Raw genomic sequence first — 16,999 nt, 5'->3', positions numbered from 1 at the left:
TCGAACCGTCGATCGGCGGATCGACTCCTTTCACTCGTCCAATAATTATTCTTCTTCTGCTGGTGTTATGATTCACGTGTTAATTATCAATCTATAGGTAATTGCTAGGTGCAACGGTTGTGCGTCGATAACCACAAGAGTGGGGGGAGAACGGGGACGCAAAACGCGATCGGCCGTGGCCCTGAACTTACTGGAATGGGAATAATCCTAAGGCCGGCTCGGGTCTAGAATGTATAAATGAGCCATCCCCAATTGGCAGCCGTCAGTCCAGTGTTCCGCTGCAACAGATTGCAGAACCCGACTCAAACCTTTAGTTTACTTTTCAAACTCACCACCTCACTCTCAAGCAACGTTTGGATTTTTCACCCCGTCGTCGTGCAGTGTCTGCAGCGAGATGATGCTCCGCTTTGTCCTCTTCACCCTTTTCGCGGGATATGCACTCGCGGCAGTTCGTAAGTAGAGCCCTCGAACATCTCTGCAATTCGCAATTCATCCTCTCATAGTTAAGGGACACACGAGTTTTCCAATTTCATAATATACCCTTGGCAATCAGTTTAATTCGATTTAAGTTTCTTTGATTAAAAAGTTTGTGAAAACAGCTTTATTTATACATACATGCATGACAAAACGTCAATAATTTCGCTTGGAGGCATATTTTGCACTGTCAAATATATCTTAAAAAGAGCTCAACCGATTACTTCGAATTTAGAGACAATATTCTCGGCCAGTTTGACTTTTTCGTCACGATTTTACTTGATTTATTAATTTAATAAAAAAAAAAGGCTGGTAAATTTTGGACGAGAGATCGAATTACAACTTCAGACGGTCACCTTTTTTGTTATAAAAAAAAAGTCAAGTTGCGGCAAAGACGGTAAACTTTCCAAGAACATTGTCGCAAAATTTAACGTAAATCTTTTTAAACTGTTGTTGAGATATCGCGAGCACCGCAAAACGTGTCGCCAAGCAAAATGAGTGGCATTAAAGTCAGTAATAATGCATCCCGTTAATTGATTCTGATAAAAAGAAATATTTCAATGAAGCTCGATTTACGTTTTTTTGAAAAAGACGAAACTCAATCGAATTGAATAGCTGAATATCGGGATATAAATTATCAACATTCACACAAAGTTTCAAACGTTCATACTCGATATATACCCCCTTAAAATAATTATATTTTAGCTGAAAATTTCGATCACATTTTACGATAACCATCTAACGAAGTGGATCAACTACGTGAATAGTATTTACCCTTGTATGCACCGAAAAAACACAAAATTCAAAATACGAAGTAGCGAACTCGTCTGTGCAAAATATACGGTCAAATCCACTACGAGAACAGAGAAAAATTTGACTATATTTGAATAGTGAGTTTTCCGAAATTACTTTTCTCAGTGATTTTGATATCGAACACACACCGTCAACTATTCGATCCTCTTCACCGTGCTGTAAATCGGTAGGTACAAGGCACGTTAATCTCTGTAAATTCCGTGGAAAGTCACCGTCACTGATGTGCGTGCAGTTATTTTTCTCGTCGTATAATATATACTATACTCGTATAAACGGGAAAACGCGAGTTACTATACTCGGTGAACGTCACTGATTAATATTCAAAGAGCATGCTGTGTTCAGACGTTCTCAAGGCTCGTTTGGAATTCTTTTTTCCGCTATAAATTTTGCAACCGATCTCATCTTGTGTACCTTCAGGTGCACTTTGTAGTCAGTGATGCTGCAAGACGAGGTTTAGTCACGCCAGTTTGAATACATTTCTGCGATATACCAGCTTGAGCTTTATTTTTTGATCAGGATTTTGCAGCCACGTGCTTTTTTTTTCACTTGTTAGAAATTATCGAAGCTTTCATTAATATCCGTACCGCACGAATTAGGAACGATAGAAAATTCTGTTTGGCTGAGAGGATCGTAATCAATTCTATCTTTGAAATTATCACTTCTGGACTTTCAAAATTGGTTAATTTCTTTTCTTGAACAAAATCTCATCAGCTTGCGATATTGTAGCACAGTAGCTTCTAGTCGTACAATAGTTAAGAATCCGTAATTAAATTCCTATTGAAGCGTAAAAAAGTAATTCCATTCCCATGGTAATCGATAAAAGGAATTAACAAAAATCAGGTTACATGCTTTTCTTTATTCAATTTCTTCTCACCTAAATGAACTAAACTTTGGACAAATCTAACAATTTTTTTTTCTTAAAAGAATGAATTCGAATGAACCCGATTAAATATGTTCTAATTTAAGTAAGTGGATTACCTTTGAAGTAATTTTTTTTCGGGATCTCATATCTAAAGGGGTTTCAAGAAAGACAAAATATCGTAAAATGTGCAGAAATTCACCAAGATTTTCAGAAAGATGCAAAATTCACAAAAAAAACTAAAAAAACTCTTAATTTCGCAGACATTCTGCCAATCGGACGTGTCACGAAACATGAGTATAAATTGTTTGGTGAATAAGCAATTACGCAAGACTTTGGTTTGCTAGATTAAAAAAAATCATCGTGATTCAACGGTACATATGGGGAGACAGAATTGGTTATAAAATTTTGGTCCTAGAGTAACACGTAACTTGAATTCGAGAATATGCGAACCTCTTTTCACCGCCTTGACGAAACTTTTCCCGCGTATTTCTTATAGGTCAATATCACGTGTCCGACTGAGATCGTTATTGCAGATTTCACTACACACTCTACTATAAATCGGTTGGCATGAAAACATCACAGCTTAGTAATCGAATCAGCAAGTATGTTTAATCCAGTTAAGGTAACCCGAGGAATGTTTCTTTTCACAGCGTCTTACATGAAAGTTTGCGGGCGTAGAAACCCTAAGATGGACGAATGCGTTGTGAATTCCGCGGAATCGCTGAAAGAAATGCTGGGAAAGGGAATCAAAGAACTGGATGTCCCACCTCTCGAACCCTTGCTTCTTGCCATCATCAAGCTTGCGGACGACAACAGCTTACGAGCGATCGCGACGAACGTCAAGCTCTACAACTTATCCAATTTCAAATGCAACTTCCTCCATGTCGACTTGGAAAAGCACACAATCGACATGCAACTGACGTTTCCTCAGATCAAGCTGGAAGCCGAGTACAACGTGACGACGAGGATCGTCAACGTGCCCATCAACGGAATAGGACCGATGAAAATCATTACCGGTAGAGTGTTCCTTCGATATTTATTCTCATGGCTTATCTGCATCTGTTTCGGGATTGTGACAGCATGACGAAATTATAAGCGGCTGTTCCTCTGCGTATGAAATCGAGATCTCGATGCACGAAGGCCTTGAGCCTCGGATACGACATTTGCAATTGTGCAATTAATCCGTGTTTCGTCTCGTTCGGGAAATCGTTGCGCGTCCCAACTTTCAACCGTATAACGCGTGATCGCTATATTGCAGATAAGACGCATCTAAATGCACAAAAAAGTATCTCCTCAAACGCGAGACACTTTTTCAAGTTCTTCGTCTTCGTTTTGGAAAATTTTTCAAAATCCCTTTGGTGATGATTGTTTTTTTTCTTTTTTTTTTTATTCTTTCTTTTTTCCCATCAAGTCAAATTGGCAGGAAAACAAGCAAATAAGCCATTCTTCCGTGAAAAATTCTCAGATCTTCAATCAAAATATAGAATGAGGTAGTAGGATTAAATGCGAGTATAAATCGCAAGGAATATAATCTAAAACTTGATTATTCTCAATTTGTGATGTCAGTGTTCGTAACGCTCACAAATTCCTTGACTGTTTCAAAGAAATTTCTACTGAGCACTTCTAGTCATATTATTAACTAATTATTGTTTCCAACGTGTCGAACTATGTTGAATCCCATAATATTACATATAAAGTATCTTAGAATGCTCGATACATTCTCTAATACGTAAAAACAAGAGTTTATTTCGGTGTTGTTGAGCGGAAAAATTTCCTCTGGAATATTTGACGAGTTTGACATGACAAAGAACGAAAACCGGCTTAAAAACATCAAATTATATTCGAGTAACCAAAACAATAATAACAACGTTGAATATATTAGTTATTTAATTGCGATTGAACGCACAGTGAAGTCAGTCTGAAAATTTCATATATCACGTAAATGACGTGAAACAAATTCAATGAAAATATTTGGTACAATACCAGAACACAGACTCATGCAACAAAAAAGTATTTCGATGCCATTACTTGCAGTTCTTTTGCCGCAGTTTAAATTTTTAACACTTTCATTGAAGTTGATCGCTGCGTTATCCTGGATATTTTTTTTTTTTTATTTCAGCGTAAACTAAATATCAGTGATACGCTGTCTTACTATATCTTATGAAAATTATGCGAGAATGGCAGTGAATCGGGCGAGTATACAAATCTGAAAATATTGCGCGGAATATATTTTGATACATGTTAAAACGTTCTAAAATTGCAAAGAAGTCAGCCGCTGCAGGTTTGAAGCGAAAAAGTGTGTCAGACCAGAAACACCACCCGTATAAATATTCATATTATATACATACATATACATAATTTTTTTTTTATCGAAACAGATAATTTCGTCAGTCTCGCCTGTGATTGACGCAATAAACATTATGCTGAATGTCAAGCAGCTCCGGCACCAAAACACACTATTATCAATTTCACCGCAGGCAACTGTGTCTTGCGTAGCCTTTCGGCCACTCAAATTCCCACGTTGACCGTCAATATTCGAAGATCTATCTCGCAGTGGAAATTTTTCGTTTCTTACATATAGAAAAGAGCAAACAGTGCAGAAGTATTCTTTGAAACATTCAGTTTGCCGCAATTCTATTATCAGGATGCGAGGGAACTTCAGTAATGTCGTCTGAGGTCAGAAAATCTTTGAAAATTAACGTAACGAGAGACGTTTGAACTAATTTGATTCCTTTAAAAATTGCATTTTGTACAGCGGTGGTATCCACTTTGTAATTCTCTCTAAAACTGTATCCACCTTCATGGATCCTGATTGAGACTCTCGTTGTGGCCCTGGAAAAAGGTTCTGTCAACCAAAGCTTGTCAAGTAGTCGATAAATTATATCGCTGGCAAAAAGAGAGGAATGAGATAAAATGATCCTTTAACAATTCAGGTCAACTGTCAAGGCAATTTAGTACGCGTTTGATAGTGATCGCATGGATCTCAACGCAACCTTGCCATACTGCATAGTAAAACTCGATATAGTTATTATCTGACGACTTTTTCCAACTCGTGTACATTACTGGAAATGCCATACATGGAAATGTTCATGCATTGATCATCGCCATTTCCAATTTTTCTTCTTTTTCTTCTACCCGATGACTATCTCGAATATAATGAACCAGCTAAATCAACAGCTCGTCGCTGCAGTATTTATCACATTTCCAACACTTTATCCCCCAAAGTGACCAATCTTGCATAAAGTATAGAAGACTAAATAAGCATAGGAAAAATCATGTGATTTCACCAATAAATTTGTATAATTTGCCCCAAGCTTGTCGTCTGCTCGTGAAGTAGGTAAAATCAGCTGCGTTCAAACGGTGTCTGACTTTGCAGTCTGTGTCACTCCTGCAAAAATTAGCAAGACATTGGTACAAGTTTCACGCAAATGGGTCTATTCGTTAATGAATTTATCGGCAACAAACAAACGAAGAAACTAACCCTTTTACATAAAGTTAGTATCGGTATTAGTATTAATAAAAATGTGACAAGTTTGATTTATTGCAGACGCTGTCGGGGCCAAGGTGAACATGAAGTTCCGACTGGTCCAACATAAGGGGGCAGAGTACCTCATCTTCAGTAGCATGACGACGAACCTGGATATCAAGGACTACACGTCGCATTTCACGCCTCGTGAGGGTCCCGACGGAGCCTTGGCTGAAGGCATAAACGCGGCTCTGCAGGACAACCGACAGGAAATAATCGCGACGATCAAGCCAAACCTCGAGCAAGTAATCAGCGAGCGTGTGCTTCAGTTGGCCAACAGAATTTGCAAACACTTCACCTTCGACGAGCTTTTCCCCGACCGAGAATAGGAGACGAGTTGATTCACGGAGGGCATCGAAAGACGTTGGCTCGCAAGGATTGACCGAAAAATGTTCAGTGATCGACAGGAAAATTGTATAATAATTATTGATAACCTGCACTTTCTGCGTTTTCATTCATTCGGACGACAGATTTTCGAACTCGTTAGTTTTTATAAGAAACCTACGCCTCACTAATGCATTACTCAAATTATTATTTAGGTATCGAAAAATTCGTTCCTCCTTACGTAAGATTCACGCTGTTTAATGCCATTATAGATTTAAATTAGAGATAGAGCTGTATCCACGTACTGCACTTGTTGATTTGTATAATAAATATGCGCCGAGCTACGGTCCAACAAATAAAGTGGAGAAAAATGAACGCGTTCGAAAAAAATTTATCGTTTTACGTCCCACCCGCATTTATTATCCGGTAATTATTATTATGTAACCAAACCTGTTCTCCTCGCTTCACGGGTCGTTTTTTATTTCTTCTCTGTTGCTTCGGTTCAAGATTATTACGCGTAATCACCCGTTGATCTCTCGTGCTCGGCGGGTCTCCATCAGATTGATAATCTCCTTATATCTATGCATCGACTTGTTATTTCTCTGCACTTGCACTGCCGGTTAACACTTTCAAAGAGAATGCTTATGATTACTCATATCACCCGACGTCGATGCAATTATTTCTTCATCTTTTTCTTGCCGCAAAAATGTTGCGTCAAATCAATCATTGAATTTCAGTGTTGGATTTAACGTGCAGCTGATACTTGGAGAACTTTGACCACAAAGTTCACGCAGTCATTTGACTCGGTAAATGTTAATGGAAAAATTTATTTCACGAAGAATTCTTAACCCAATTTTACATTGTACGTATCGATATGTTACAGGTACGTATAATTAATTACAGATTTATATATTATATATTTCAGTGAATATCGTCAGTTCATCGATTTATCATTAACTAACTTACGAGGATTGATACTCGCTCGAACGAGCCTGTATGTCAAGTGTAATCGTCTAGGGTTTCAAAAATCAAAAATTTGATCTCCCACATTAAACGACGCTGATCTATTGATACATTAAAAATTTCCCTCACTATCTACTCTATTATCCCACCGATTTTTAATCAACCGGGAACAATTGTTTGTACGTAAAAGGATCGACGATGTTGTTCGCGATTTCCAGGAAGGCATCCGACAAAGCCTTCTCTATCAGAGGCTTCAGTTCCCTGATGAAGGCGTCGAAGTTGTTGTTTATCGCCGCGTTTACGACGTCGCCGAGGGCTCGCTCCCCTCCGAAAAGGTTCTCCAGGCGGAGGTTCCCCTTGCCGATCGAGATCTTCATCCGGAAATCGGAATAGTGCAGGTGATCCTCGCCATCTTTGTCCTTCCGGAGCTCCCCCTGCATACGAACTGCTCCGGTACACTCGGTGAAGTTACCCCGCATCGGCCCCGATCCCGATATCGGAAGCAGCAACACTCTTCCTGCGATTTCGTACATCCCGTCGATGTACAAGTGCGGCAGATTGATGTCCACCTCAAACCGCAGCTTGTCCAGGTCGATTCTGCAAAAAAATTATACCTTCAAACTGTTGACGAATTTATTACGACGAATAATAAAAATGAATCTGAGCACATTAAAATAAGACAAGATAATGCATCAACGATTTGAAAAAGGTTTTACATGCAGGTAAGACGGTGGAAATTATTAAACTCATGTTGTTACTTCGATTCTTACGTCTTTGGACTCATTTTGCTCACTGCAAAGATCTCCAGAGATCACTTGAAACAATTTCACATAAGTAATTAACTTTGGAGTGGGTAAATATAAATTTGTATAAATATGATACAGAAAAACAACTAAATCGTCAAGAATTAGATTCAATTTAAGATTTGAATGGTTTTCAAATTATTTTTGTGCATCTGGTCAGTGAGCAAAATGAGCTCAAATTATTAGAATCAGATCAAAAACACAAGAGTTTAATCATATTGAACATTCCAATTACCGTACAATTTCTCTAATTGTTGATATCTTAGATTTCATTAGTTTTCACTATCATTGAATGCACGAATAGCATTTTTGAAAATTTTTCAACGGTTCCTTTTATTCAGGCCGTCCAGTCCAGCCAATTCTAAGTGGATCTCTAATAGACGTTTACAGAAATCCACAATATCTACGGTTACATTAAAACCGGCGATGGATATCCATTGGATCTATATCCATTGGTCTGTGAATATTCATGCACATAAGTGGAAGTACCATAGAGAACCACCAGGTGGCGAATGGTCGCTCTCCTCTCACACCATAAAGGACAGCTCCAAATTATACAAACCCTCAGTAAATTCGGAACTTTGGTCAACTGCGGATGTCGTCCGGAACGTAAATCCATGAAATCTCTAATAGAGGCATGTGTGAATATCTATTACGGTTGAAATGAATGTCTGACAGAAGTATTTCATATCCGTCATGGATTTCCATGGTACATCCATTAGAGATAAATGTTCCATTTGAAAATAACATATTTAAGCGGGACAAAAACGAACGAATAAATTTATTTAATTTTTAATCGGCGCGCATGCTGCGGGGTTCGAGGTCTTATTGCTTAATGGCTCGATGCTAATATGCCATTGTCTTGTACCATCATTTTCATTATTTCTCTTTTGCACGTCTTATACGCGATGTTCGATTGTTTTCTGAGCATTTTAATGTTGTGTCAGGGACACGGCACGCGCGTGATACTACGGCAAGAATATAAACGAGATGTTTACCCCTCGTATACTGCCACATACGAGTATTCAGCATGCAAACCTCTTGACTACCTATGGGTGTGAATCATTGATGACCGCATGGATACCACGCTGCACAATGTTATATATTTGCAACGATATTGTGCGTCTTTCAGGTAAGCTTACACTTGTAATCATTGTCAAATACTGACGACAACGGTGGTAACACCTTAGTATATCAGAACATTTATCATAGCAATATTTCAAATTGAAAAAGAACAGATTTTCAAGACTCGACACTAATCGCATCGGATACAAAAGTACGCATCTTTCATCTCGTTTTCATATTTCATAGGTCATTTCATTGTTATTGAGTAAATTTTCTACTGGTTCTCTCAGACACATTTCGGGTTCTGTCTCTTTAGGAACAAAAAATTTGTTTCAGATGAAATGATTCGAGGCTCTAAAACGTTGAATGATCTTTTATCAGAAAAATTGTTCTGTTGTGATTTGGACGATTCATTGAGACTTCATTTCCTCAAAATGGTAGCTATTGATGTAATGCACTAAATTGCCATGACGGTAATTTATTGCATTCAACATTATAGAATCTTTGTTCTTGTTAATATCTATAAAATGTATGACTAGATTTAGGTTGGCTGCCTCGATGAAAGTATAGAATAGTCATCGTTTCCTGTTATCAGGACATTTTTGCGAGCACACTGTAAGCCCGAGCGTCCTTAAATTACGCGTCCAATTGTCAATTTATCATTCGTTATTCGTTTCCGTAATCTTCGCGAATTTATTTCGACCTTGAAGATGAATGCAAACAACGATCACTGCGATTGTGTGCTCTGGACGATGGCTAGTGGCTATAATTTGCGACGATTTACTACTGATCCGAACAAAAATAGTACAATCATGAATCGGACAGTTTGCGTCGGATCTGCAGCGTCGTCGTCGATAGGCAACAAACTTGAATTGCATAAATGAAATTTCTGAAAATCATCATAAAATTAGAACAACACACTGATTCTTACTTGAGCCTTCTGACTGTGAAATCGCTGGCTCCGTAAGCGTGGACATCCCGCGCGGAGATTCTGATTCCCGTTCCTTCAGCGGCGACCAATTCCTTCAGGAGCAGAGGCTCCAGAGATGGGATGTTGTGCTCTGGAACTCCCTTCACCAAATATGGCCGAAGGTACTCCACGCTTTGGGATATGCAGTTCTCCACGTTCGGATCCCTTCGTTTGCATACATGAATGTACTCCGCTGAAACAGGAGTGCAGAAAGTTTGTCAGTGTGTCGTGTGTGTTGAGAATTAATGGGTTGTACCGTCCCGATCAAAGCTTAGGGAAAGGGAAAAACCGTTGAAAATATTTCGAGCAGTCTTACTTGCGCTAATGATGACGTCGACACGCGCGAAATAACATCCTTATCGTGTGAAAGACATGATTCTGATCAAATTTTAATAACGCAGGGTAATATTTCGAGAATATGGAAAAAGGTTTTATAATTGAAACGTTAAAAATTATTAAACTTATTTCATATAACATTTCAGGATAATTTTTTTGCAATTTTTTCTCTCTTCCTAACTTTCGATTCGGACGGTACGGAGCCCATTCATCCTCCATATCCATACTGGTAAAAATCCTGGTTAAATGGTGAAAGAAGTTTCATATTTTTTCTCAACGCTGACTACAGTGTGCATGATTTCTCATCAGGACTGCCCGTCAATGAGCCTTCATTGCAAGTAGTTTCACGTCCAAGTTTCGTTGTCACGCGTTATGATGTGCTAATAATAACTGCATAGTCAAGTTTCTCCATGTCTTTTGCCAGGGCCATGAAATTTTATATTTCTTAGAAAAAATAATTAGTCGTTGAGTTGAATTCATGCCATGTTTTCTATATAGTTTTCTTATCAATGTCTCTATTTTTTTTTTTTTTTTTTTTTTTTCCTACACAATTTCTTTGATATTTTTTTCGAAACCACTTAACCTGTCGTTTCGTATATATCCTTTCGTAATTCTAAGTTTAATTCTAACCTCGTGAAAAATTATTTTCTGTGAGAAAGTCGACCTGATTTTTTTTCTGAATTACTGTTTTGCATTGTCGCAAGGGAGCGCCAGTGTGAGAGACGGAAAAAGTAAATTGACAACGTAAAAGAAGAATAAAATCTGCGTGGTTAGTATAAAAATATATAGGAATATAATACGCAGAAGTGTTAAAAATTCGAAACGAATAAACTAACTGCGTCGAAGAATACAGAGAAATCAAATATCCAGTTTCCTTGAAGCAATTCAAACTCTGAGGATAAAAGTGACGAATTCTGAAATTCTCACAACTACATTTTGCAGAATTATAACGCAAAGAGACTTGGAGGAAAAAATTGCAACGGAGAGTCATTTGTTGTTATTATTTCGATAAAACAAATCGCCGAAAGTTCAATTTATCAATTTGTGAATAGTCACAACACACTTTCAAACTTTCAAATTCACAGTTTACCCAGCTATCGCTGTCTAAATTTAGCCAAGGGATTTCACAAACTCAAAGAGACCAGCAGCGGTACTTTTCCACGTAGGCTGCACGTAATTCGCGGCTTGAAAAACAAGGCGAAAATATACCCGAGACTGAAAGTATCAGGTGAGCGTTTACTTACGAAGATCAACAGCAGAAGCTCTCGTCACCACTGCGAGAAGCAAAGCGATCGTCAAAGGTATCATCGTCGATGTTCGAGTGAAAAAATGAAGTCAAACTTGTTCGAAAGAGTCAGCAATTTAACAAAATTGGAAAAAAACCAGAAGTCGAAACAATGCAACCTCCTTAGGCAGACTTTTGGGACTAACAACGCTGACCAACGATCGTCACAATAGTTTAGAGCATTATAGTCTTATTGCAAATGAGAAACTTGAAGCCTGCTCGAAGACCTTATAGGACCTCCCTGCCTCCCACCACCTGTAAATAGTACAATTGTCTCCTGCCCCAAGCACCGGTCAATGATGCACGCGAGAAACCGAAGCCTCCGGACAGTGGCGATGAAACGAGACGATTCCAGTCCACGTGAAAATCGGGAGACTGAAGCATCCCTGAAGGATGACGATATTCCCTGGGTGACTATCAGCAGTGCCTGACTGGCTGTTTTTTACATTTTTATCTTTATTTTTGTGGTATCTGAAGGCAGGAAATCCTGAAGATTACAGTATTTGACATCTATTTTTGATCGGTGTTTGGCAGACTTGTAATTAGACGATTAATTGATTACAAGTCGGGAATTATAACTTTAAATTGGGATTGAAAAAAAGATCAGTTTCAAATGACTTTGAGGGTAATTGACTTCTTGTTTTAAATTAATTATCTAGATATTCGATTGATGGATTCTCGGTTTACATTTCCAATGTGTGACTGCGTGCGTTACACAAGTATTTTTTAATTAAAACAAAATCAATTACAATCAGGTTTATCAGCATAGAATAAACTCTTGTAATTAATGATATTCGGATAAAAAGAAGTAAGTTGTGAATTAAAACAAGATAAATAACAAAAGTACAATATTAACTTAATAATAATATAAATAAAAAATCCTCCATAAAACTTAAAAGATCCTTTTTTCTAACCAATGCTGAATTTGTTTCACGCCTTTAAATTCGGAGTTCCAGTCACAATATTTGGCAGAATTGTGGCTGTCGGCAAGGGTTTGAACAGAAAATGGAAAAGCGAATGCCCGATTGACTAGGCCTTCCTGGTTTTTCTTGGTTTCGTTTCTCTCGGCGACCTTAAGTAATTGGGTTATTTACATGATCTGGAAATTCACGCGATTCACATTTTCGTCGGGGGCCCTCAATGTTACGGGGGCCACGTCTTGAATTCGCTCATTCGGAACAGTGATTGTGTTTCAATCGCGTGTCAAATTGTACGAAGTCAAGGCACACCTAATCCTAACAGCCGAATAACGCCAGAGAGATTTATCTTGAGGTGGTGAATAGCCAAGTGAAAATCATGCGCGCTGAATTTTTTTTACTTGTATAGCACACAAAAAAATTAATCAATGCAGACTGTGTTTCGGTAATTCATTACCTAACTGAAGACTTAAACTCTGTCACGTACAGAGCCAGCTCTACTTCTTTTTATAACAGTGTTTTTCACGGCTAAAAATTTTTTCTAAATTGATAAAAACGATTAAAAAAATCAAATCAAAATGTAAATAAATACCTTTATGGATAAAAAAAATATTATTCGTCATCGCCAAGGAAATTATATTTAAGAATGCAAAAGAAGAACGCTGTACGGATATTATTACACTTTTTTGACATTAATTTTCATTATCAAAAATCTATGTACTGCTCATTAAATTTCACTCAATTTCTTAATCTTCAGAAAAACCTCTGATGTTGCAGTATGTTTGCGTAAAAATGCAACTATAAAAATTGACCAAAGATCCACACCGAATTTTTCTGCGTACATAATGTGCGTGTTATTAGGGTGCACGAGAAAAACATTCAACACATACGTGATACTTTGTCAACCTTCGCTTCTGAATTACAGCAATAGTCCTCCACAACCGTCAATTATCATCCTTGATAATGAGTGGAATTGTACGTTTCAATTGCACGTCAAGTAACACAATTTAACTACTTTGTTCTTTGAAAATTCTTTACTCTGATCATCAACGTCAGATCAGATACAAACGAGACGTTCAATCACGAACATATGACAGGTATGTAGTTGAATAAAATTTGATAAAATATTTTTTCAAATTAGCTTATTCGTGTTTTTTCATTCTTTAGAAAACTTGGGGAATCTAGTATTTAGACGAAATACGAATACAGTATAATATACGGCATGGAGATATGAATCACCTAGAAGAGATCAAGAAAACAAAAGTCTATGAATGTGCGCCCTTTTCACTTTTGACTTGAACTTGACGCAGACACTGATATCATCAACGATAGAACAGACGATAAATCAAGTTGCTATACAGTTTGCAAGAACGAGTTTAGTTGAACTATGCACCATATGCCAACCTAGGAAGATTACTCTTCGAAACGTGACTTTGCAACCGATGTGCGAGTTATTTGCAAACTTTTATGACCCCAAGCAGTCTCGGAACTAGCGAATGGAGTTGTTGACATACGTTCGGAATGAAAATCTCACGAGTTCGAATCCTGACCGATTTATATTTTTGATACCCAAGTTTTCTTGAGATAACATATATTCCTGTAGAATTTTAACGCAGTTGTACTTTGATCACCTCAAATTGAAAGTCATCAGCATCAGCAATTTAAATTCCAGACAAATTTCATTTTCACAGCTCACGTTTATCAAATGCAAGGGACATTTTGGTGTTACAAAGGGATCGAATTGTTGTTATTTCATTAAGTGTATGTTAAACTTGTTTTATAGAAATTTCTGGTAGGAAATATTCAAAATCAACAAAAATGTGGGCCTTGAATTAATGACTAATAAAAAAACTTTCCCTCTATCGTGGCATTGATATACATATAGGTGAAAAGTTATTTAAAAATAAAAAACAACATTTCATCAATATCTGTACAAATGTAGCTATTGTTGTACGTGGCCGTTTTTTATTTTTTATTGTTCACGAAGTGGCGATGACTTGAATTAAATAAATGGCCCGAAAAATAAGAAAATTTTTTATCCGTGGCCATTCTGTGGATAATCAGAAAAAAACAACCACTCAAAAAGTTAGCTACATTTGTATAGATATTCATAAAAATTTGTTTTTTATTTTGAGATATCAATGCCACGATGGAGGAAAATTCTTTTTAATAGTCATTATGTCAAGGCCCATATTTTGGTTGATTTGAAATATTTTTTAATAAAAATTTATAAAAAACAAGTTTAATATACAGTTAATACAATACCAACAATCCGATCCCTTTACTAATTAGTTATCCCTGTGAAAGCAATTCTTAAAAGTTGATTATTTCTTCGGCCATCACAGTGGCTTTCCCCCTTAATCGGAATTGTGAACTCGAATCATGAATACTTACCTTCACAAATTGACGGTCAATCAATTACATCCATGACGCACAATAACCAACAGCTCTACTCCTTTAGTATGCAGCTTAATTTTCTTCAATGAGTTTCTGAGTTTCTGGATTCGTGAATGAAAACCGTGGTTACGAAACTCACAAGCTAGCCGTCAAGCTGAAGAGAAGTACCTTGGGAGTGCAGAAAATCCATCAAAATCGGAGATATATTCAAATCACGCATAAAAAATGAATTTCTATTTTTGAATAGTCAAAAACGGGGCCCCGTGAAATTCCGATTTTTAGAAAACTACCAAGTTTAAATTAAAAAAACTTTACTGTAACATAAAACCTATTGAACGAACATCGACGAACAATCTGTAGGAAAGTATGAAATAAAAAAAATAAAAAAAACGAACCATAATTACGAAGACCAGGTCATCGATATACACAATTCTTCAGTTTGGGAAGAATTTCGACACACCTAGGTTTTAAAATTCATCTGCACATACGAGTGACGCAATTTTCCAAGTATAACAAGTTTTCCTCCTAAGGCCAAGGTGATATCGTGTCTAGTACGTGTCCGCTATTTGAAATTACCGAGCAGGCAATTTCCGCGTCTGACATAATTTCCTGGTCTAACCCTGTCATTGTAGCTGTCGTAATGATTTCCCCAAGTTCTTCGACGTGATTCCTATTGCATAACAATCGTACGTTGTATATATGATAAACCAGCCCCGGTCATTCGTAAATCCATCAAGTATTATTGGTTTAGTTCAAAACGCTGCCCAAAACCATGACTAAGGATGCAGGTTGAATATTTGTTTATTTCTGTTGAGGAGAATCGCTTGTACAAAGTACAAACATCTTCTGACGTGCATGATCGTTTCACTGTTACTTTTCATATCCGGGAAAATTTTTCATTTAGAGTGGTGGGTAAAATAAGAAAAATTTGGTAAAATTTTACCAAAAATCTTCCGCAAAACTTTTTACATCTCGTCACAACTTATTTTTGTTGTAAATTTTTTACCTAAGTTGCTTGTTCGAAATAAAACTTTAATCGGTCGAGATAAATGTTCATGGAATTAAATAAAATCCTCTCATCCGAATGAAGTAAATTATTCAATAGCTTCATATTTAAATACAATTCTTTTGTTTCAAAAAAAAAAAACTCGGAAGAATTTCTTTTTGAGTCTACATCACTGTCAATGTTTATTCAATTGACTAGTGAATTAACAGACGATTCATTACGAAAATTCAACGTATTAGAAACATAAAATAATAATTTTATTTAACTAGAGTGAAATTTTTTCGAACCCAGGAGGGGAAAAAATGACGATTTCAAGTCACCCTGTTAATTAATTATTTGATTCAATCAAATTTTACAAATTATACGAATAAAATTATAATTGATAAACGTGTTTCGTGATTTTAATCTTGTTCCATAAAATTGAAATTCTACTACACAATTCATGATTCCTCCATTAATTTTTCTATAACCTGCATAACTTAAGCACATATTACGTTTACATGTCGCAACGCAAAAGACGCGTTTCTCGCGATTCTACGAACAGAATAATTATCATTGCATTGATATAAAACTTATAAAAACTCCGCACGTTGTTCGAATGAGCAACATAACTTAGACCCATATTCGAACGAGGAAGACTTCATTGACTTCCTTGATTGCTGGCTTAGCATTTTTAACGTCTTCGAAAAGCTTCCCGTCGTATTATGTTATAATTGGAGGATTGCTAAACATTTCGAGGAAATCGAATGTCAATGAAAAAGACGAAATTCCACAGGTGTTCCCATCAATTTATTCTCCATTAACTTTCCGTCAATTTAATGAATTCCCTAAAATTTTAGACTCAGATTTTTACGTGGTTTTTGGAGAGGCACTAACAGCAAGTTGAAATGATTTTTTTTATACGTTCAGTTTTGAGGAATGTTCCCTAAGTGAAGAAAAAGAGGTTCTACTAGATTGGGCTCTGCTGCGGCTTCTTTTAATTTTGAAGGGTTCAATTCGTGTAAGAGACTTCTTCAAAATCGATGAAACATAAGTATTTCGTTCACAACACACTGACAAATTGGATTACATTGTTCTTTTAGCAATTTAACGATCTTGTGCGTTGAACCTTTGCTTTTAAATACTACGATCGAGAAAAATGAAGAGGTATTAAAGGCCATGACTGTTATTATTTATTTGTACATTCGATGATACATTATGATATTTATCTAGAACTTATTTTAAAATAAATGATAATAAAAATCAATTCTTTGAGAAG

The 16,999-nt window shown here is 36.8% G+C and overlaps 2 protein-coding genes across 2 annotated transcripts; one reads left to right on the top strand and one right to left on the bottom strand.

Annotated features, from left to right (window-relative positions):
• Positions 1-255: 255 nt before the first annotated feature.
• Positions 256-7,291, top strand: LOC124409596 (putative beta-carotene-binding protein). The gene is made up of 3 exons (XM_046887310.1): positions 256-452; positions 2,800-3,165; positions 5,697-7,291. The coding sequence occupies exons 1-3, from the start codon at positions 395-397 to the stop codon at positions 6,002-6,004; spliced, it is 732 nt and encodes a 243-aa protein (XP_046743266.1). The 5' UTR covers positions 256-394; the 3' UTR covers positions 6,005-7,291.
• Positions 6,198-11,630, bottom strand: LOC124409592 (protein takeout-like). The gene is made up of 3 exons (XM_046887306.1): positions 11,381-11,630; positions 9,762-9,993; positions 6,198-7,559 (listed from the first exon to the last, which is right to left on the bottom strand). The coding sequence occupies exons 1-3, from the start codon at positions 11,442-11,444 to the stop codon at positions 7,118-7,120; spliced, it is 738 nt and encodes a 245-aa protein (XP_046743262.1). The 5' UTR covers positions 11,445-11,630; the 3' UTR covers positions 6,198-7,117.
• Between the last annotated feature and the right edge of the window lie 5,369 nt (positions 11,631-16,999).

The sequence above is a fragment of the Diprion similis genome, chromosome 8, assembly GCF_021155765.1.
Source record: "Diprion similis isolate iyDipSimi1 chromosome 8, iyDipSimi1.1, whole genome shotgun sequence".
In the NCBI taxonomy this organism is placed as follows: Eukaryota; Metazoa; Arthropoda; class Insecta; order Hymenoptera; family Diprionidae; genus Diprion; species Diprion similis.
The sequence above is the reverse complement of the archived record's forward strand: the minus strand, read 5'-3'. Positions and strand labels throughout refer to the sequence as shown.